Source organism: Mus pahari, chromosome 1, assembly GCF_900095145.1.
Source record: "Mus pahari chromosome 1, PAHARI_EIJ_v1.1, whole genome shotgun sequence".
NCBI classification, from domain to species: Eukaryota; Metazoa; Chordata; class Mammalia; order Rodentia; family Muridae; genus Mus; species Mus pahari.
Genome location: NC_034590.1, coordinates 68,523,560 through 68,544,222, shown reverse-complemented (window position 1 = coordinate 68,544,222; position 20,663 = coordinate 68,523,560). Strand labels below are relative to the sequence as shown.

Below are 20,663 nucleotides of genomic sequence, written 5' to 3'. Positions count from 1 at the left end.
TTTTTGTTTTGGAGACAGGGTTTCTGTGTAGCCCTGGCTGTCCTGGAACTCACTTTGTAGACCAGGCTGGCCTCGAACTCAGAAATCCGCCTGCCTCTGGCTCCCGAGTGCTGGGATTAAAGGCGTGCGCCCCCACGCCCGGCTCCCAGGAATTTTCGAGTGCACTAAGCACCAACTGTTTGCTCTTCACAGAACTGTGTGATATATTTACCGTTAAGACGTTATTTAAAGGGATTTTGTAATACACCCAAAAACCCTAAGCCACAGAGTAGGAAAACAAAACAAAAGAGAGCAACAAATTTTATCTTCCTATTACCATAACCTCACTAAAACAGTGTGGGATGAAGGCTGAAGAACAGTTCAGCAGGTAAGAATACGCACACTGGCTACCTTTCACAGGACCCAGGTTTGATTCCCAGCACCTACATGGCAGATCACAACTGTCTACAATTTAAATTCCAGGAGGTCTGACACCCTTGTCCAGCTTCCAAGGGCACCAATCATGCAAATAGAGCACAGACATCCTTGCAGGCAAACACCCATGCATGTTTTTAAAGTTTTAAAAAAGGTATGAGGGGAGGACAGAAAAACAGGTGCTCTAGAAGAAACATCTACAACTGTTTTCTTTACTTTCTCACTCCTGACCCTCTCCCAACTCGTCACCTGCCACAAACCTCTGTCAGAAGCCCCCTGGACGTGTGAATAAGGCATGCTAGGAAGGATAATTACTTGAGTTTACTGGTCTGTGTCTAGCATGGGCAATACAGTAAGATACAATCCCTGCCCCGCATTCCCATCCTTGCCAATATCCCAGAACTCCAGGAACCCAGGTCAGTATGCAGTATGCATGGAGATCACAGCATCACGAGAGAAGTGAGAGTGGACCAACATCAGACACACTAAAGCCACTTCATGAATGTTCTGTAGTCATTAAAAACAAGTGTTACCAGCCCGGCAGGGGTGGCGCACGCCTTTAATCCCAGCACTTGGGAGGCAGAGGCAGGCAGATTTCTGAGTTCCAGGCCAGCCTGGTCTACAGAGTGAGTTCCAGGACAGCCAGGGCTACACAGAGAAATCCTGTCTCGAAAACCAAAAAAACAAACAAACAAAAAAACCCAACCAAACCAAACCAAAACCTCAAAACCCCAACCAACCAACCAAACAACAACAACAACAACAAAACTCCCAAGTGTTACCATGTTACCAGGGCATAAAATACTAATCTATATTAAACACATATAAAATGCAAGAGGTGTTTATGACAGTGGTAGGCATATTATTTTTTATACAATGGTTCATTCAATCCTCTTGCCACTTATCAGCTGTTTGACCTCAAGCAATTTAATCCTTCTTGCTTTAGCTGTCTAATGTGTAAAATTTGATCATGAATCAACCCAGCAGAGTTTTAAAAGGAATTACATGAGCACATATGGGGGGGGGGGAACGCACACCTTTAATCTCAGTAGTAGGAAGGCGGAGGCAGGTGGATCTCTGAGTTCGAGGCCTGCCTGGTCTACAGAGTGAGTTCCAGGACAGCCTGAAGCTACACAGAGAATCCCTGTCTCTAAGAAAACACCCTGCCCTCACACCAAAAGAGTAAATATTTAGAGATGTGCTTTAAATCCAGGTGTGGCACACAATCAGTTCGGGGTTAGAAAGCACAGGACTGCCACATGTCACTCCTTCAGAGCCAAAACTATGTAAGAGAGTCTGGAGCAATGACTGCAGTCTCCTGGCTTCTGAGAGAAAACTTGGCTACTTTAAGATTTCCCAGTCTGAAGAGAAAGAACACTCACCTTCATAGTTTCTTACTGAATCTTCTGTTCGGACGCCTGCCATATTATATTGGCTGCTCACAGACTGAGAAAGCATCCCTTCTAATCTCTCCAACGTGGCTTGCCCTTCCGCTGTTAAATGGGATAGTCCTTCTTCATAAGTATAAAATGTAGGGATGTCCCCTTGTCCTTGTTCTAAACAAACAGAACACTTTTAAATTATTTTATTCAACAGTAGGAAAGAAAATGGATAATAAATAATGTATTTGCTGGAGAGGTATAGGCTTTCAAAAACTTCCAGTGTTTATTGATAGGGTCATTATTAAGAGTTCTAAAAAGACAAGACAAAAGAGTCCCTACCTACTAGAATGAGAAAACATTCAAAAGATAATAAACTAGAACATAGTAGTTCCCAGAGAACAGACTTTCTAGGGGATCAGAAGGAAAAGAGGGTATTTTTCAAATTAGTGAATCCTTTATTATTCCAAGGTAGGAATTTTATAAGTGAACACAAAATTTGATACTAAAAGAATTTTGAATTAACATATGCTCCTTTTTAAAAAAATCAGAAAATCTTAATATGTATATATATAAAGAATAAAACATAAAACCACTTTTAAAATCTCTAAGAAATGAGAACATATTTGTGTATATGAAGAATAATCCCAGAAATGGGTAGTCTTAAGGCCAGGAACTGGATTCGTATATAGGAAAGAACTTTAGATACCCAGATTAGTGCAAAAGGAACCATTTGTGCCTGAGGCTGCAGACTATCAGGCAAGTGAGCCCATCCCTGTCTGGGGAGGAAAGGGGAAATAACTGTAAATAAATGAAGAATGGTTCTAGGGAAAAGGAAATTAAAGTGCGAGAGCAAGAGAACTCTAGAGAGAGTGGGTGCAGGGCACTGGAGTTTGGTTCCCAGCACCCAGCTAGCAGTGCACACCAGAATTCTAGCTCAGGGGGTTCTAAAATCCTTTTCTGGCCTCTGAGGGCACCAGGCACAATGCTGTGCACATATATGAATCCAGGCAACACACTCATACATGTAAAATAAACACATTAAATACAACTTTAAAGAGGTCTATATGAACAGAGCTCTCAGTGGGGAGGGTGGGGCAGCCAGCTCAGCCTGAGGTGTGCTCTTGACCACCCACTTTCTAGAGATCCTTTTCTGTCCCACTTGTTTCTATTATCCATCCCTACCCCTAATATCTTATTCTTATTTGAGCTTGAGAAATCCATTCATTCCCCCAATCTATCTGCTGAAAGGGCCTAGGCACAGTACGCTAACAGATCGTTCCCTTTATTTATGCCATCTTACATGGGTTACTTTATAGAGTTACAAGAAAGTAAAATTTTATGCCCTTAGCACAACTACATGCTTAAAATGAAACAGGAAAGCCACCGCGAGGCCCGAGACACTGACCGTGTGCTTCCACGTCATATTCCTCTCCATCATAGTCGTCCGAGTCTTCATCCTCAGGGTCTGGATGCAAGGCCTGGCACTCACACATTGCTGTGAACATCGCCTCCACTGAAAGACATTAAACTGTAACTAATACTTTTTCCAGTGCACCACAGAATTTTAGAATAAATATAACCACTGCAATAAACCAGTTTAAAAAATTAAAAGCAGACAGGTTTATAGGATAACTATATTCATAAATCTGCAAAATTCAAATAGAAATTGATCATGAAAAGTATTTGAGACAATGAAAAAGTCACAAAGTAAGAGTTTAAGACATTATGAGATCTCTTTATGGGTGGTTGGATTTAAGAAAAAAGGCCAGAGTTCAAATCCCAGCAACCACATGGTGGCTCACAACCATCTGTGCAGCTACAGTACACTCACATATATAAAATAAATGATAAATACACAAATAAATAAATCTAAAAAAAAAAAAAAAAGGCCAGGCAGGGCAGGGCAGGAGAAAAAAAGGTCAGAGTTGTCGGTCACAGTGCTAATTAGGATAAAGCCTCTGCACATGACATACTTTCCAGTCTCCACATCTTCACTCTGAAAGAGCTTCCTGCAGTTGCACCGAGTCAGCAACATCAACCAATAAGACTGACCAGAATCTCCGTGCACAAAACGCACCAGGTACCACACTGTTCACAGTATTTTTTCTTTATTATTCACAACCTGTGACGGTAGTAAGTACCTGCTCAATGACTTTAAGGAGATAAAGCAATAGAATGGAGGTAACCGTAATGAAGGTGAGGTGTGTGTGCCAGTGGGAGAAGGGAGCACGCAGAGAAAGATCAGTGTCACACAATACTCACATGCTGACTTATCACTGGGCACAAATCTAAATTCAGAAATGGGTTCGACATCATCATTGTCTTCCTCATCTTCGTCGGAGAGAGGCTCTTTTGATTCTTCTATAAGAGAAATAAAAGTAAGCTTTTTAGACATTAAAGGTTTTGTTTTTTAAGGCTTTACTTCTGCGTGCCTGTATAAGCTTTTATGTACAGAGCACATGCGAGAACCACAAGAGGACATTAAGTCCCCTGGAGCCAGAGTTAGAAGCACTGAGAGTCACCTAACGTGGGTCCTGGAAACCTAACTCTGGTCTCAAAGAGCAGCAGGAGCTCTTAACTGCTGGTCTGACTCTCCGTCTCAAGGAATAGAAACTTTTAAATAAAAAAGTAATAAAGACCCTGAAGCTAGATCCTGGCAATACTGACTCAAATTAAACAATACTGGTAGCTAGATCCTGAAATACTTGCTGTACTTGCGAAGGAGAAGCAAATATATATACACAAAAAATATAGCAAACAGGCTAGATATTTACTGGTATATCTAAATATTCAATTCAATTTTTATTGGTGGTTATTTCAGAGCTGGAGAAGGTGCTCAGCAGGAACACACTTGTAGCGCTCCGAGAGCACTGCACTAAGAGCACTGAGACATTTCAGATAAACGAAGAGTTTGTAGATAAAACAAAATGTTCAAGGAGAACAGGGGCTGAAAATAGTGGCTTAGTGGTAGTGACTTTGCACAGGAACTCTTGGGTTCAAGTCTTTGCATTGGAAAACTGATTATATAAATATATCGACAGATACATTTAAAAAAAGAACTAAATGAAAAAGCTAGTTGCAGAATATACAGTATCATTTACATTAAAATTTTAAACATAAAACCATTATGTCGGGTGGAGGCATATACATAATTCAGTGAGGATTAAAAGAAGGGCCAGAGAGCTGGCTCAGTGGTTAGAGCACTTGTTACTCTCGCAGAGAACCCAGATTCAATTCCTGACACTCACACCGGAGCTCGTAACTGTCCGTAACTCCAGTGTCAGGAGATCTACCCGCCTCTTTCTGACCTTGACAGGTACCAGGCGTAACATTCACATACATGAAATAATAATAAAAACCAAAACAAAGCATATACGGGAAGGACACACGCTACCTTTACAGTATTGTTTGAGTCAGGGAGTAGAGGATGAAATGGGGAGCCCCACAAAACAGCTTTCGAATTGGGCATAGTGGCACACATCTATAATTCCAGCCAGGTAGATCTTTATGAGTTCAAGACCAGTGTTATCTCTACAGTGACTGCCAGGATACAGAGAGACACCCCTCCACCTCAAAAAAGGGCAGCTTTTAACAATATTCAGTTAATTTCCCTTAAAAACTTATAGTATCTGGGAAAAGTAATAGAACTTATACTGAATACTAAATAGAATATATATTTTCTATGTTTGAATCACTACATAGTTAAAAAATAGATCAATAAAACTGACGCCACAAAATGAACATGTTTGCTGAAATTAGCAATCTTAAAATACAAATTACGGGCTGGTGAGGGGGCTCAGCAGGTAAAGCACTTGCTGCATATGCCCAACACCACTGTTCAATCCCCAGAGCCATCGAAAGGCGGAAAGAACCAAATCCATATGTACCCACATGTACTGCACACACTAATATAAACACAAACTGGGCTGGATAAGATACACATGAGCTGGGATGGGCTAGGATGCAACTCAGTGGCAGATTGCATGCACCAAGCATGTTCACAGCCCTGGATTCAGTCTTTAGCTACGGCAAAGAAGAAAAAAGTAAAATTTTACATTTAAAGGTACCATTAAAAAAAAACCTTTAACCAACCATGCATATGAAGCAAAAATGGAGTGACATTTGTTAATGTATAAATCTACGTGCAGAGGTGTGTCAGTCTTCCCTGTAACCCCGAGCTGAGCAATCACACAAGGAGAACTGATTTGTCTCCTGGTGTCAGAGGCTGACAGGGGCAGCAGGCTCCACTGTTAGGGAACTGAGTCATGGTGGAGGGGTGAGGGGAAGGAGCCGCTCTCCTCATGCAACCAGGAAGCAGGGCGTAGGAAAGGACTAGGGGAGAGGAGCAGGGGAGGGAAAGTCGGAGTGCCCACACTGCAGCTGCTGCCTCCTCCTTTCCTTCCCTCTGGGCACCAGCTACAGATGGCGCTATCCACATTTGGGGCTTCCTCCCCTCAACTCCCTGAGTGAGCTGCCCCTGGAAACCCTCACAGATACACAGAAGTACACTTTACCCTGGGCATTCTCCATCCAGTGAGGCTAACAAGGTAAGCGGGGGCATCCACTAATGCAGCACTTATTTAATACAAGGTCAGTGTAGAGGAGCATGAAGACAGACAAGCAAAAGAAAAAAACTGTGCCACCGAGAATACCTTTAAGTAACAAATTTCATAGTTCATTTTCTGTGCTGTTTCCAATGGCACATTATTTAATATATGTATCTTTAGTGATCAAGCAGAATAATACACATACTGGAAAATTCTAAATCACTGAATTAGTCACAAGCTCCAAACTTTGCCAATGCATTTTTAAAAAAATGTGTCACCATCCTACAAGTACAGTAGTAATTGTAACTACAGTACAGTAGTAATTGTGTAAGAATAACACAGCCCAAGATTAACAATAATTCAAAGTGCAGAGGATAGTGCCTAGTGTCTAAATCCTTTTCCCAGAAATAAATAGCCACTGGTGTGGGGGTGGGAGAAAGAGAGAGAGGGGAGGGGGCAGGTGAGGAGGTATGACTGGCATGCTTGCTTGTATACGGGTATATAAGTGCCCTAAGTTGCACCTAGGCCTCTGATCTTTTTGTTTTGTTTTGTTTTGTTTTGGAGACAGGGTCTCTCACTGAACCTGGAGCTCACTGTTTTGGTGAGAATGGCTGGTCCTTGGGGTCTGCCTATCTATGTTCCTGCAATGCTCGGGCAAAAGGTGCAGTTTTAATGTGGGTACTGAGAACCCGACCCCAGATCTTCATGGGTATGCTGAACTGAACCCACTGAGCCATCTATATTCTGGAAATTATCACTATTAACAATTTCTTATAGTCTCAGGAACCTCCTTTAAGGCCATGGATGGAAAGAACTGTAGGAAACTATTGGTACTGCCAGGTACAACCCCATCCAGTACACGAGGCCCTCCCTGGGTTTAAGCATCAGCATAAACAATGAACAGCAGCACTCAGGGCTTCCAAGTGACTATAACCTTACCACATGTTAAAGGTTCACTCACCACCCAGTGGTGCTACAGGGAGTTAGAAGAATCTTTCAGCGATGAAGTCATGTGGAAAGTGAGACTAACATAATCCTCTAGTGATTTAGTTCTGTAAGAAAACTGAGACTCCTAAGAAAGTGACTTGCCTGGCATATAAGGCACTGCTTCCTTATGGGGGCTTGGTCCTTGTACCTACTGTTACTGAAGCCCCGCCTCACTAGATTTTTGTGGGCTGGACAAACTAGTACCTTTGCTCAGTGCCAATGCCAGACAAGCTTTAGGGCATTCTGCAGCAGCATCTATTTTGGTTTTGGAGTTTGAATTCAGATGCTTGAACAAAGTATACCTCTGAGTCACACCTTTAGCTCCAACCCATCAGCATTTGGAATTGACAAGAATACTTTAAAAGTTTTCTATTTCAGATACCACCTAATAATTATCTTAGCTATGGTTGGTATCTTGAGTGTCGCCAGTCTGTGGTGCTAGTGGGAGTTAGAATCTTTAGGAAGTGAGGGCATGTGGAGGTTATCCTCAAGGGGAATGGGGCCCTCTAAGTTTTGCTTCCTGGCTGTCATAATGCTTCTATTTGTTACCTTAAAATCTCCTCAACTGAGTTCGAGGCCAGCCTGGTCTACAAAGTGAGTTCCAGGACAGCCAGGGCTATACAGAGAAACCCTGTCTCGAAAAAAAAACAAAAAACAAAAACAACAAACAACAACAACAACAACAACAACAACACAACAACAAAAAACCCTCCTCAACCATGTGCTCTGGCTATGATACGCTGTGCCAACACAGGTCCAAAGAAACCTGTTTGGAAACCAGATGAAAATAAGCCAAGATTTGTGACTCATAAGCCAAAATAAAGCTCTTACTAAATTGATTATCTAAGCTCTCTTGTCACAGCAATAGTACGCTAACTAGCAGTTATAAAAAAAATCACAGTTGAATTTACTTAGTGTTATGGTTGGATTCTAAAATGTCTCCAGAGACTCATGTTTTGAACACTTGCTGCCACAGGCAGGCCTTTGAAGGTTCCACCCATGCATCCTGCACCCTGGTCCTCTGCCAAGTGGACAGCTGCTGCCCACACACCTGCTACCATGTTGCATGTTCTTCACCACGATGGACTGAAATATCTCTGAAATTGTGAACAAAACAAACAAACAAACAAACAAACAAACAAACCTTTCTTCTTTCTGTCAAGTCCGTGACCTTTGTGCTTAATACCTCAGTAAGAAATCATGCTACACTCCAAGGTCTGAGGAACTTTTAATGATTTCTTTGGATAGCTGGGTCAGTCAGTATCACTTAATAAGGCATGACTTGCCAGAGTTCTAAAAATTAGTAACTAGTGTTCACAACTAAATATAAATAATTAGAGCTGGAACCAAATGAAAACCCAACTTAATGGTGTCAGGAACAAAAGCTACCCATTATCTTAAAATTAACTTTGTTATATTTTCATGAACAGTAAAACTTGGAAACCGTGTAATGCGGACTTCTGAACCATGGCACCACTGACATTTGTACTGCACCATTTTTACTGCAGGGAATCTGGCATCCCTTAGATGCCAGCAGCACCCACCCCCTCCTCCTCCAATGAAAATCTCACCGACCAATGGCAGCATATAAAGGAATGAGTGAAAATACATTAAATTCTCCCTGCCACCACTGAGAACCATTACTGCAACAAAATAAAAACAATTCTGGGCCCAGAGACACAACTCAGTGGTTAAGAGTGCTCGTTGCTTGTGGCGGTTTGAATGAGAATGGCCGTCATAAGCTCCTATGCTTGTATCCTTGGTCCTCAGTTGTAGGGACTGTCTCTGCCGCATGCCCTGCTCTGCCATCACTGCCTCGAGCCCCTGGAACACCTTTTTCTTTAGTTGTTTGTCATGGTGCTCTGGCACAGCAACAGAAAAGTCGCTAATAAGCTGCTCTAGAAATTCTGTTTTTGAAGTAACTCAAGCTCCAAGTAATCCAATCCTCTTCTGTCCTCTGCAGGCATCCACACACGTAGCATATATTCACACACAGAAACATGCATATAGTCTGTAACTCCAGTTATAGAGGACTGTCACCCTCTTCTGGCCTCAGTCACACACGCAGAAGTACACAGACATAAATGCAGTCAACAACCCTTGCCCAAATACACATATCTAAAATAAAATAAATAAATAAATATAATCTATCATAAATTTTTGGAAAGACAGAATATACTGGTTCACATCTCCGAAATGCCTTTAGAAGAAGGAATAGGCAGTTAAAAAATAGGAAGATAACCGTATTAACAGAAGACTTCTAAGTGTACATATATGCAGATACATAGAAAGCCAATGCCCATTAGAAGAAATTCAAGTGGTCAAATTATTTTAGATAATTACTTCAGCTTAATACACTATTATCCAATGTGGACCAATGGCTTAAGTTTTACACTGAGTATCACCAAAGATTGCTTTTTAGATAGCAGCATGCACACACCTGAAGTGTCAACATCTGGGAGGATCAAGCCCGGGAGGTCAGGGCCAACCTGAGCAACCTGAAGACCTCATCTCAAACAAACAAACAAACACTGCCCTTAAAGTACACGCCGCTACCAGAGGAAGCACCAGACTGAGTTAGACATACATACCTCCGAGCTTGGCGTTCACCATAACATACAAATGCTCTTGAGGATAAGCGTTTGGATCCCTTGACACTGCATGTAGACTAATGGTGGGGTATTCCAGTGAGAATCCTAATCCTGAACCATCCAACCAGGACAGGCGGCTGAAAAACATGTTTTAGGCAGATTAGTTTTAGAAATTAAATCCTAATCTAATATTCCAAAGTTTATAAAGGTTCAACCCGGACAGTTTTATGTATAGAAATTTAAGTTTATTAACAATATTAGAAATATTCCTAAAATAAGAAAATTTTGTAACAAGAACTGAATTTTCTCTTCTATGGTTTCTTTTCCTCTAGATATAAATTCAAACAATTTGAGAGGCAGGCTATTTCAGGTCACCTGTGTTTATTTTTCCTCTATGTGCACACGTGTGTACTGGCAGAGGCCAGAGGAGAGCATCAGACCGCTGGAACTCGAGTGGTAGGAGGCTGTGAGCTCCAGTGTGGTTACTGGCATCTAGCTCTGGTCTTCCAAAGCAGCAGCTCGTGCTCTTAAGAGCTTCTGGCCCTCACTTGTGTGTGTGTCTGTCTTCTACGGGTACCCCTGTTTAGAATGTCTTCAGTTAGCCTCTTTGCTGTGCAGATCTTTTCATCTAGACAAGTTCTAAATAACTCCATCAGCCCTCTTATCCACAGGGGCCTCTTCTGTTTCAAACTACAGCTCAGCATCACACACTAGCATATGTATGTTAATAGAGCATGTCTGTCGGTCTGCTACTTCCATCACTTCATTTAACATTCTTCAAGAATGTCAGCACAGTTCTCAGTAGGTAAGCAAGCACTGATATCTGGTAATCAACCTTTCTACTCATCATACATTAAATTTTGTACACACAAAACAGCTGAGGTTACAATTATAATTACAAAAAATAACTATTTCCTTAGGAGACAAGGTAGAGTTCCCACTTATTACCAGCTTTAAGGAAAAGCCACAGGGGCTGGAGACATGGCTCAGTGTTAAGAGCACTTCCAAAAGACCCAAGTTAGATTCCAAGCACCCACATGGCAGCTCACAAAGATGTGTAACTCTAAGTGCAAAAGATCTGACACCCTCTTCTGGCCTCCTTAGGCACCAGAGACAAAGGTGATACACAGACATACATGCAGGTAAAACACCATGCAAATAAAAGAAAAAGAAAAAACACAACACAAAATACTCTCACCTTAAAGTGCACAAACACAATATTTTATTGGTATAACAAAGGAAACACATCGCCAAACCCAGGATGCTGCATTTTGACAGGTAATGCCTAATTTTTACTGGGAATATTCCCCAACATGAACTTTTTTTTTTTTTTTAACAGAAAAGCCAGTGAAAACACCTTGGCAGGGGGCAAGAGCCTAAAGAAGCCACAAAATATTTTCAGGGCTGAAAAGAAAAAGGAAATGACTACTAATGAGCACTGGGTTGGTTTGGGGGGGGGGGGACAATGACAAAATGTTCTAAAATTGAGTGTAGATATGAATGCATGGTGAAAATCATCAACTTCTATGAGTAAAATGGGCAAGTTGTACTATGTAAATCATGTCAATAAATAATGTTATTTTAGGCTCAGCAGTTAAGGACACTGGTTGCTCTCCCAGAGGCCCTAAGTCCAATTCCCAGCAACCACATGGCGGCTCACGGTCACCTGTAACGGGATTTGATGCCCTCTTCTGGTGTGTTTGAAGAGAGTGACAGTGAACTCAGATATGTAAAATAAATGTGATTTTAAAGAGGAATGTCACAATAAAAGTCATTTTTTTTTCTTTTTCTTTTTTTTTTCGAGACAGGGTTTCTCTGTATAGCCCTGGCTGTCCTGGAACTCACTTTGTAGACCAGGCTGGCCTCGAACTCAGAAATCCTCCTGCCTCTGCCTCCCGAGTGCTGGGATTAAAGGCGTGCGCCACCACGCCCGGCTGAAAGTCATTATTTTTTATACAACTACTATACACTAATGGACTTTAAGCATAGAAGGGAACGGGGGTGTGGCTCTGCAGAACACATGCATATTCTATATCCTCTCCACTTTCTTCTCCTCCTTCCTCTCTCCCAGCCCCCATCTCCCTATTCCCTCTTATTTTGAGACAGTTTCAATACTTAGTCCATGTTGGCCTCAACTACCCAGGTTGGCCATGAATTTTTTTCCTTTGAGCCAGTGTCTCTCAACATAGCTCTGGCTGTCCTGGAACTCACTGAGATCAGCCTGCCTCTGCCTCCAGTGCTGGATTAAAGTTGTGCTTTACCATAACAGGCCACAGCCACAGCCTCTTGGTACTCTTCTTGCTTTTCCTGACTCCACATCCTAAATGCAAGTGCTGGCATTCCAAGCCTGTGACCCCACGCCCAGCTTCATCCTGCTTCCTAGAGTATAGAAAGTCAGCTCTATATAGAGCTCACAACTATAATATGAGCTCCCCAGAGGCTGAGTTAGGACAACTGCTGTAAGTTCAAGACTGATATGGAATTCACATAATAAAGCCCAGGACAGTCTGGTCTATAGACAGTCTGGTCTATAGACAGTCTCAAAACAAAAAACAAACAACAACAACAACAAAACCCCAGGTGGTGACATATACTTTTAATCCCATCATTTGGAAGGCAGAGGCAGGCAGATCTCTGTGAGTTCAAACCCAGCCTGGTCTGCATAGCAGTTCCAAGTCAATCAATGCTACATCACAAGACCCTGTCTAAAACAACAACAAAACAAACACAACACAACACAACTATACAACTGGAGAGCCAAGAGGAGAAACAGTGATAGAGTAGCATTCTAAAACTATTCATGGTCAGTTTAAGAGGACACTAAATTCTATGCCTCAGGAACTGACCACCAGCAAGGAATCAATGTCTAACGGTATAACCCAATCCTCAGCGAAAGCACCACCGAAAGGTGTATGTTAGACTGTGGTGGTGAAGCACAACTCTGTAAACTATGACAACGATGATGATGATTTTGAAACAGGGTTTCTCTGTGTAGCCCTAGCTGGCCTCAAACTCAGAGATCCACTTGCCTCTGCCTCCTGAGTGGCAGGATTAAAGGTGGGTATCACCTGCTTCTAGTTATGATTTAATGGTATACTTAAACAATAAAAGCAAGAAAAGATGCAGTTATTGGAAAGAATTTTACTCACTAGGCTTATTTAGAATAAAAAAGGAGGCTAAGGCAATAAACTTTAAATAGCAAAATGACAGCAGTCTAAGGAATTACTTCATCATCCCAGCTTCTAAAGCAATGCGTTTCTTACGTGAGGAAGTGTGTGCTGCACGCACCTTTCCCATCTAGTTCCTCTCAGTGTGGGGATGAAACAGTGCTCATTGATACTAAGAATAGCCCAATCAAACTGCTTCCTTTCTCACCTCCAAAATCTCTTGATAGGACCACAATTTAGAATAGAACACCCCAAAAAGTGAAGTCCAAAATAATTTCAATATTCAAAGCCACAAAACCTGGGCAGTCAAAAAGGCTGGCATCTACAGAGAATCAGTGCCTTTCGTTTAAAGGCTGAAATCATGCTGTAGGCCCTCAGGACGCCAGCATGCTGTCTCAACAACGTCCCTGTGGCTCAGAGGAACTAAGGGAAACCAGTCTGGTACTTGGAGCAATACTTACTTGACTTTAGGCTCTATTTTTAAGTCTCTTCTCACATAAAGCACTTCAAAACAAAAATATGTAATTATCTATGACCAGTCATAAAAACCAAAGCCAAAGCGACATGAGTCATAAATGCAAGGACAAGGACTAGGAGTGCAGTGAACACAGACAAGTCATGTTTGGTCAAACCCGAGATTTGGGAATAAGTGCAATCAGTGTCTTTTATGACTGGGAAAGTGTTAAATAAAGCAGCACAGGCAGGGAAAGGAATCTCTGTTGGCTTAACTGGTTTAACATTGTTTTGAGAATGATATGTAAAAAGCATTGTTTCTAAGCTCAAAGTACCCATTTTTAATTTAAGTACAAAGTTTACCAGTCTTAAATGACTTCTTTTGAACTACTTATGCCTTTTAATCTTCCTTACTTGGATAAGAACTCAACTTATTATAAAAACTAAGCTCTGGGTCTGGGGAGATGAGTGCTCACAAGCACTTGCTGCTCTTGGCAGGGGACCACAGTCCAGCCTCAGTATCTATATATATAGGTGCACACAGCTTTAAGACCAGAGCATCCACTGCCCTCTTCCGACCTCTTGGAGTGCAAGGCATCCATGTGGTGCACCTACATATATGCAGGCAAAACATCCATACACATGGAATAAAATAAACCCGAAAACAAAACAGCCTTTCAACTCAAACTAAGACCAGGAGTTGTGTGTCTCTAAAGGCACACACAAGCTATTTCCTTAGTGACAAATTCTATACTGTTCTCTTCTGGCTTCCATCCTAAAAGCTTCCCCAAAGGCTACAATGTAGTACTGCCAAGTCCATGGGCGTGCTCTTACCTGTTCCAGCTTTGGGTCTTTCCACATTCTCCTTCATTTCCTCAGATGAAAAACTCCTAAAGAGCATTTCTATATATGCCGTGTATGCATGTGTAAAATACATGCATGTCCTGAACCAAAATATACTGGTTTTCACCATTTCACCTAAGTACCCTACTTCTTTTAATTAGAACACACACACACTGCCATTGACCTGAATGCTAGTCACCAGTTGTCATAAATTTGGAGAAAGTGCCAGTTATTGAATCTCATGACTTGGAAATGCCAAGTGAGAAAAAACCAAAACAACAACAACAACAACAACAACAACAACAAAAACTACAAAGGATGATCAGACCAAAGAAACGAGGAAAGAGGGTATCTAGAGATGTACAAGACAGAAATGCAATGCTGATTTAATTAATTCTTTTTTTTTTCTTTTCTTTTTTTTCGAGACAGGGTTTCTCTGTGTAGCCCTGGCTGTCCTGGAACTCACTTTGTAGATCAGGCTGGCCTCAAACTCAGAAATCCGCCTGCCTCTGCCTCCCCAGTGCTGGGATTAAAGGCGTGTGCCACCACGCCCAGCTGATTTAATTAATTCTTTAAAGATTTATTTATTTATGTTATTTATATGAGTACACTGTAGCTGTCAGTACACCAGAAGAGGGCATCAGATCCCATTACAGATGGTTGTGAGCCACCATGTGGGTGCTGGGAATTGAACTCAGGACCTCTGGAAGAGCAGTCAGTGCTCTTAACCACTGAGCCATCTGTCCAGGCCCCGATTTAATTAATTCTTAATTCATACATATGTAACCTATAATTTGGGACATTTCCAAAAATGTTTTCTTAAAAAAACATTAAGAGTCCACCAATAAAAACTTAAAATAAGGGGCTGAAGATAACTACAGTGTACTCATATAAATGAAATAAAGAAATCTTAAAAAAAAAAAAAAAAAACAAACTCAAAATCATAAAATGAGATATACTTTCTGTATATGGTAAAGTGTATCTTCTGAAGAACATGTTAAGATATTCACATGTGAATTTAAGAGATGTCTGTAACTCTCAAACAGCTTAAGAAACAAGGCAAAATGTTAACTATTAATGACTCTTTAAGATAAAAAACACGTTTTGGCTACATGCATGTGCACTATCGGTGTGCCTGGTGCCCACATAGGTCAGATAGGATAGCAGACCTAGAAGTCAAGTTAGGGATCTTTGTGAGCCAGCATGTGAGAACCAAACCAGAGGCCTCTGCAAGAGCAACAAATGCCCTTCAACTTGGAGCCACCTCTCTAGCCCTCAATGAATGAATCTTTATAAGGTACTAACAACACTTGTACCCATTTGTACCTTTTAAGCTGTAAACTTTCCAAAAAGGAAAAGCACACACAAGAAGCCTCCCCTCCCCCAAAGAATTACAGAAAGACTCACTGGGCGTGGTGGCAGCATACACCTTTAGTCCCAGCACTCTAGAGGCAAAGGCGGGAGGATCTCTGTGAGTTCCAGGTAAGCCAGGACTATAGAGACCTGTCTTAAGCAAAAACAGAAACAGCCAGCAGAGGTGGTGCATGCCTTTAATCCCAGCACTTCCTAGGTGGATTTCTGAGTTCCAAAATCAAACAAACAAACAAAAAAACAACAAAAAAAACCAAAACCAAAACAAACAAAACCCATTTTACATAGTATGACAGCCATTTTTTTTTTTTTTTTCAAGAGAGGGTTTCTCTGTGTAGCCTTGGCTGTCCTGGAACTCACTCTGTAGACCAGGCCGGCCTCAAACTCAGAAATCCACCTGCCTCTGCCTCCCGAGTGCTGGGATTAAAGGCATGCGCCACCACTGCCCTGCTATGATGGCCATCCTTGGTTGTCAACTTGACTACATCTGGAATTAACTAAAAATTCAAAAATGGAGGGCACAATAGTATGGGGTTTTTAATTTGAAGTCGGAAGATCCACTTCTAATCCCAATCCTGAGTCAGGAAGACTCAGTCCAGGCCATCTACTGAGACCAGCTGAGACCTCCAGCCCCTTGGACTAAGAGCAGCCTCTGGATTCCTGGACTTCCCCTTCACAGCCAGCCAGCCACTGTTAGATTAATGTTAGACTTACTACAGCCTGTAAGTCATCCTAACAAATCCCCGTTCTCAAAAGACAGAGACAGGGGCAGGGATTATGCCTACTCAAGAGTTCAGGGTGTAAATGTGTTTACAAAAACAAAACCCTCTTGATTTAGAGAGCAATTTTGATAGTGGACAAAGCCTGGGTGTTTACACAGTGAATATGAAGGAAAACAAGCTTGGTATGAAGAGGGGCGATGAGTTTGGTTGGTGGATGTGAGGAGTAGTTGGGCTTCTGAGATTGTATCTGAGGAGAGTGGTGTCAAAGGGCATAAAAGTATCTCTTATTCTCCTGTAGTAATTGTCATCTCTGAAGTTTTAATTCCTGTCTGCTAACCTAGGCTGAGTCCTGGAAGCTTCTAGCCTCCATACAATCTAATCTAGGCCTAGACTATTTACAGACTTAGACTTACTGCTGAATAAACTCACCCTTTCCTGTTCTTTCTGCGCTCTTAACTGGCTGGTTTAACTCAGCTGTTCTGGTGCAAATTCCTCTCCAAGCTGACTGATTCAATCTGGTTTCTCTCAGCTTCTGACTGAATTGTTTTGCTTGACATCAAAGTAGCTCTAGCACTCTGTTCTGATCTTCTGTTTCCTTCTCCTCTGGCTCCTTTTTCTCTAACCTGTCTCGGTACAACCGTCCCTGTAAACCTGCCTCCTTCCTCTCTGAACGCTCTTCAGTAGCTTTCCTTTCCTCTTTCCTCCCGAAGGTTGGGCGTATCCTATTTGGTCAAATCTTTCTCGGATTTGATCACTTTTTCTGCCACTCAATTAGACATCACTTTCAATCATGGTGCTTCCTTCCACAAACTAACTTTACCTTCACTATTTGGGATTCAAGGGGTGTACTAAGGCCTTGTCTGTATTCCAGCCAGAGGCAATACAGGTGTGTACTAAAGGCTGTGCCACACCACAACTAGAAAAAGGGTTTTATCTAGTACACAATCTCAGGGTTTACAGTGTGATCAAATATCCTGCAACACAAGGCAGATTTGGAATCAATGAGTAGGTGTTTATATACTCATTGTAGTAAGCTATATAGCCCAGAAGAGGGGCCAGGAAAAGGACCTTAGAGAAACACATGCTTCAAGAGTCTTCAAGTCTTTTGAAAAAACTTAGGAGAAGGAATGGAAGAAATAGACTGTAAACTGGAAAACATCTGTTGGGTATAAGCAGTAAGATCTTTGGTGAGCTCAACAATTTCTTCTGCATGTGGAGTTGTGGAACACAGATATATTCCTAACTTTGACAAGATCCATTTTATTTACCCACGTGTATTAGTCAGGGTTCTCTAGAGTAATAGAACTTACAGAATGAATAATGAGTCTTACAACTTCTTCCCTCCCGCCCCTTTTCTTTCTCCCTCCTGACTACTCCAAACTTATATACCAACCAAACTGCGCACACCACATATGTATTTCTAGTCGGTGTCTAAACACCCAGGCTTTGCCCTACTATCCACACTGTTCTCTAAACAAATAACTTTTTACACGTTTATATCCTGGACTCTGTAGTAGGCATAATCTTGGTCCCCGAGAGATTTGTTTTCCAGTGCCGTGATAGAGGAACTCTGAATGCAATTAAGATTACTAATCAACTGACGGCGGAATAAATAAATGGGCTACCCTGGATTTTCTAGGCAGGCCCAGTGTTATAACACGAGCTCTTAAAAGCAGAGGATTTCCTTTGTGACCAACAAATGGAATATAGCAAAAGGTAAACCAGAGACTCTGAAGGACAGGAAGGAATGAGAAAAGAAAGCGGGGGTAGGAGGGTGAGGAGGGAGGAAGAGAACGGAGGGCGGGTGGACGGACAGGAAGGTATGGGTTGGGTGTAGGAGGGTATGAGCGTGTGTGTAGTGTGTATTTTAGTGGCATGTCTATATTATTGTGAAAGTACCAAGTCCTGCAGGTAGTGAAATAGAAGAATTCCCTCCAGGATCTGCACATTCAGGAGTCGGGTTCGGCTGGTTATGACTCCGCCCTGCGTGGGTCCGAAGATGGTCCTTCCCCCCTCGCCCCACGACACACACTTGGAGCGGAACATCCCAGTTCATTAACCAAACGTCCGAAGCCCGTCACAATCTGAGCTCCATAACCCACGCAGGGCAATCGTCTAGTTCACACGACCATTCAGAAAGCCAGGCCCATCGAAAAAAACTAACCGAAGCTCTGCAGACTCCAAACTAAACGTGACCACGCGCCAGACTTTCAGGAGACAGGCCGGTTCGCACAGGTCGTTAGGGAGAAACGCGGGCTAGGGGACAGAGCCAGCCGAGCTCGAGATGGGGACAGTCCCACCCTGCCCGCACAATAGCGCCGGTCGGGGCGCCCCCCAACCCTACCTCTCCGCGATGTAAAGCGTGCCGGTGCCGAGCCCCTTCCCGTTCAGCACAGCCTCGGTGTCCGGCTGCTGCAGTCGGAGCCCGTCTGCCGACCCAGGCGGCGGGAAGCTCTTGAGGAAGCTCATCGCCGGCGAAAGCATCGCCCCACGCGAACCGAGAGAAGCGAGAACCGCAACCGCGGCTCGCAGGGAGCTGCCCCGGAAGCAGTAGCCGTAACCCGGAAGAACAACTTTCTCAGCGAGGGCCTTGGGATGCTGTTGACCATAGAGACGGGAGGTTCTAGGCAACTCAGAGGTCCGCGGCGAGCCCGCTGGCTTTTGTCACGTGGCACTGGTTCCGCCTTCCCGCTCCTCTAAGGATGCTTAGAATGACCCAGTGTTTTCTCTGTGGTTCTCCTTGACGGTCGTAGCAGCAAACCCCGAGAGAGGATGTATAAGGAATACCAAGCCTTTCCCAGCAAAAAGCGGGAAGGGGCCCAGGCCCCGGGAGTCCCTCACTGAAGGACGACTCACAGAAATAAAATCCACACGCATCTGGAGATCAGCAGTCTCCGGGCTGGGTGCACGAGTCTTCCCTGCTTCCGCCTCGTCAGGCCTGTTCACCTTGGGTTCACACAGCCATTTACCAGACCTTTTAGTCCCCACGTCGCCGGAGAGACCTTTTAGTCCCCACGTCGCCGGAGAGATCGAGCGTCCCATCCCCACGAGTCACGCCGCGAGCACAAAAGGTTACATTAATGATGGGCAGTGCGCAGCAAGACAGTCAAAAGACTGTCCGAGGGAAAGGTAGGCCACTGGTTAGGAACCCTTGCTGTCTCTGCTCGCAAGGTCCCAGCGAATAAGAGCAGTGAAAACCTACAGGTTTGGTGAATAGAAACCCATAACAGAGACCTATAGACCACACAGCATAAGGACTTTACCTCTTTTCTTCATGGATTCATTCCTTCATGGTTTTTGAGACAGGGCTTCTTTATGTAGCCTAGGCTGGCTTCCAATACATAATCGATTTGCACCGTACTCCAGTTTACTGGTACTACTATGAGCATCCATCACCACACTTGCTCAATTAATGTTTTTTCTTTATGATAAACAATATGAACACATTTTCTATTACCCATTTTAACAGATGGGACCTGAGGCATTAAACTCACAAGTTAGAGTCGGTGGACGGAATTCCATCAGTTGACCTCTAGACGCCCCCTTTTTTGGCTGTAGAATTGTATTATCTATGGGGATAAGGCTGTTTAGGTTGGGTAACATACCATGGAGGATGTGATGGGAGTTTTGTCTTTCCTCCTCCTCTTCCTCTTTTTTTTCTTTTTGAAATCTTCTCAACAGAGGAATCTTTAGACTTTTTCCTTATGAGATATAGATAGATAGATAGATAGATAGATAGATAGATAGATAGATAGATAGATTCTGTGTACATGTGACTGCAGGTGGCCACAGACTCCAGAAGCAGGCATTGGGTCTCCTGAAACTCAAGTTTCAGTCAGGTGTGAGCTACCCTGCCTGGGCGCAGTGACCCTATCTGCAAAAGCATCTGGCATTCTCAAAAGCTGACCCATGTCTCCAGTTCCAAGGGTTACGTTTTAAAATTTGGCCAGTTGGTCGTTAGTGAAACTAGGAGACAGGTCTCCTGAACAGGAATGAGAATGTGGGAGTGGAGTAAGGGTGGGGATGAGGAAAGATTCTAGAACTCTCTGAAGGTTAAAATCCTCATCATGTGGATGTAGATAGAGAGGAAGAATTTGTGAAGATGAAGACAAGAATAGACAAAGAAGAGAGGTTGAATATTGTTTCTAAATTTCCAGTTTAAAAAGTTGAGTAGGTGAGTAGGTGT

At 42.8% G+C, this 20,663-nt stretch overlaps 1 protein-coding gene across 1 annotated transcript in view; it reads right to left on the bottom strand.

Annotated features, from left to right (window-relative positions):
* Clns1a (chloride nucleotide-sensitive channel 1A) overlaps positions 1 to 19,018 on the bottom strand; it is a 21,882-nt gene extending 2,864 nt beyond the window's left edge. The window contains exons 1-5 of the mRNA XM_021202884.1: positions 18,822 to 19,018; positions 9,922 to 10,058; positions 4,059 to 4,157; positions 3,202 to 3,309; positions 1,797 to 1,970 (exon numbers count right to left, since the gene is read on the bottom strand). Coding sequence (XP_021058543.1) covers positions 1,797 to 1,970; positions 3,202 to 3,309; positions 4,059 to 4,157; positions 9,922 to 10,058; positions 18,822 to 18,961 — 658 coding nt within the window. The 5' untranslated portion in view covers positions 18,962 to 19,018. The remainder of the gene's footprint in view (positions 1 to 1,796; positions 1,971 to 3,201; positions 3,310 to 4,058; positions 4,158 to 9,921; positions 10,059 to 18,821) is intronic.
* Between the last annotated feature and the right edge of the window lie 1,645 nt (positions 19,019 to 20,663).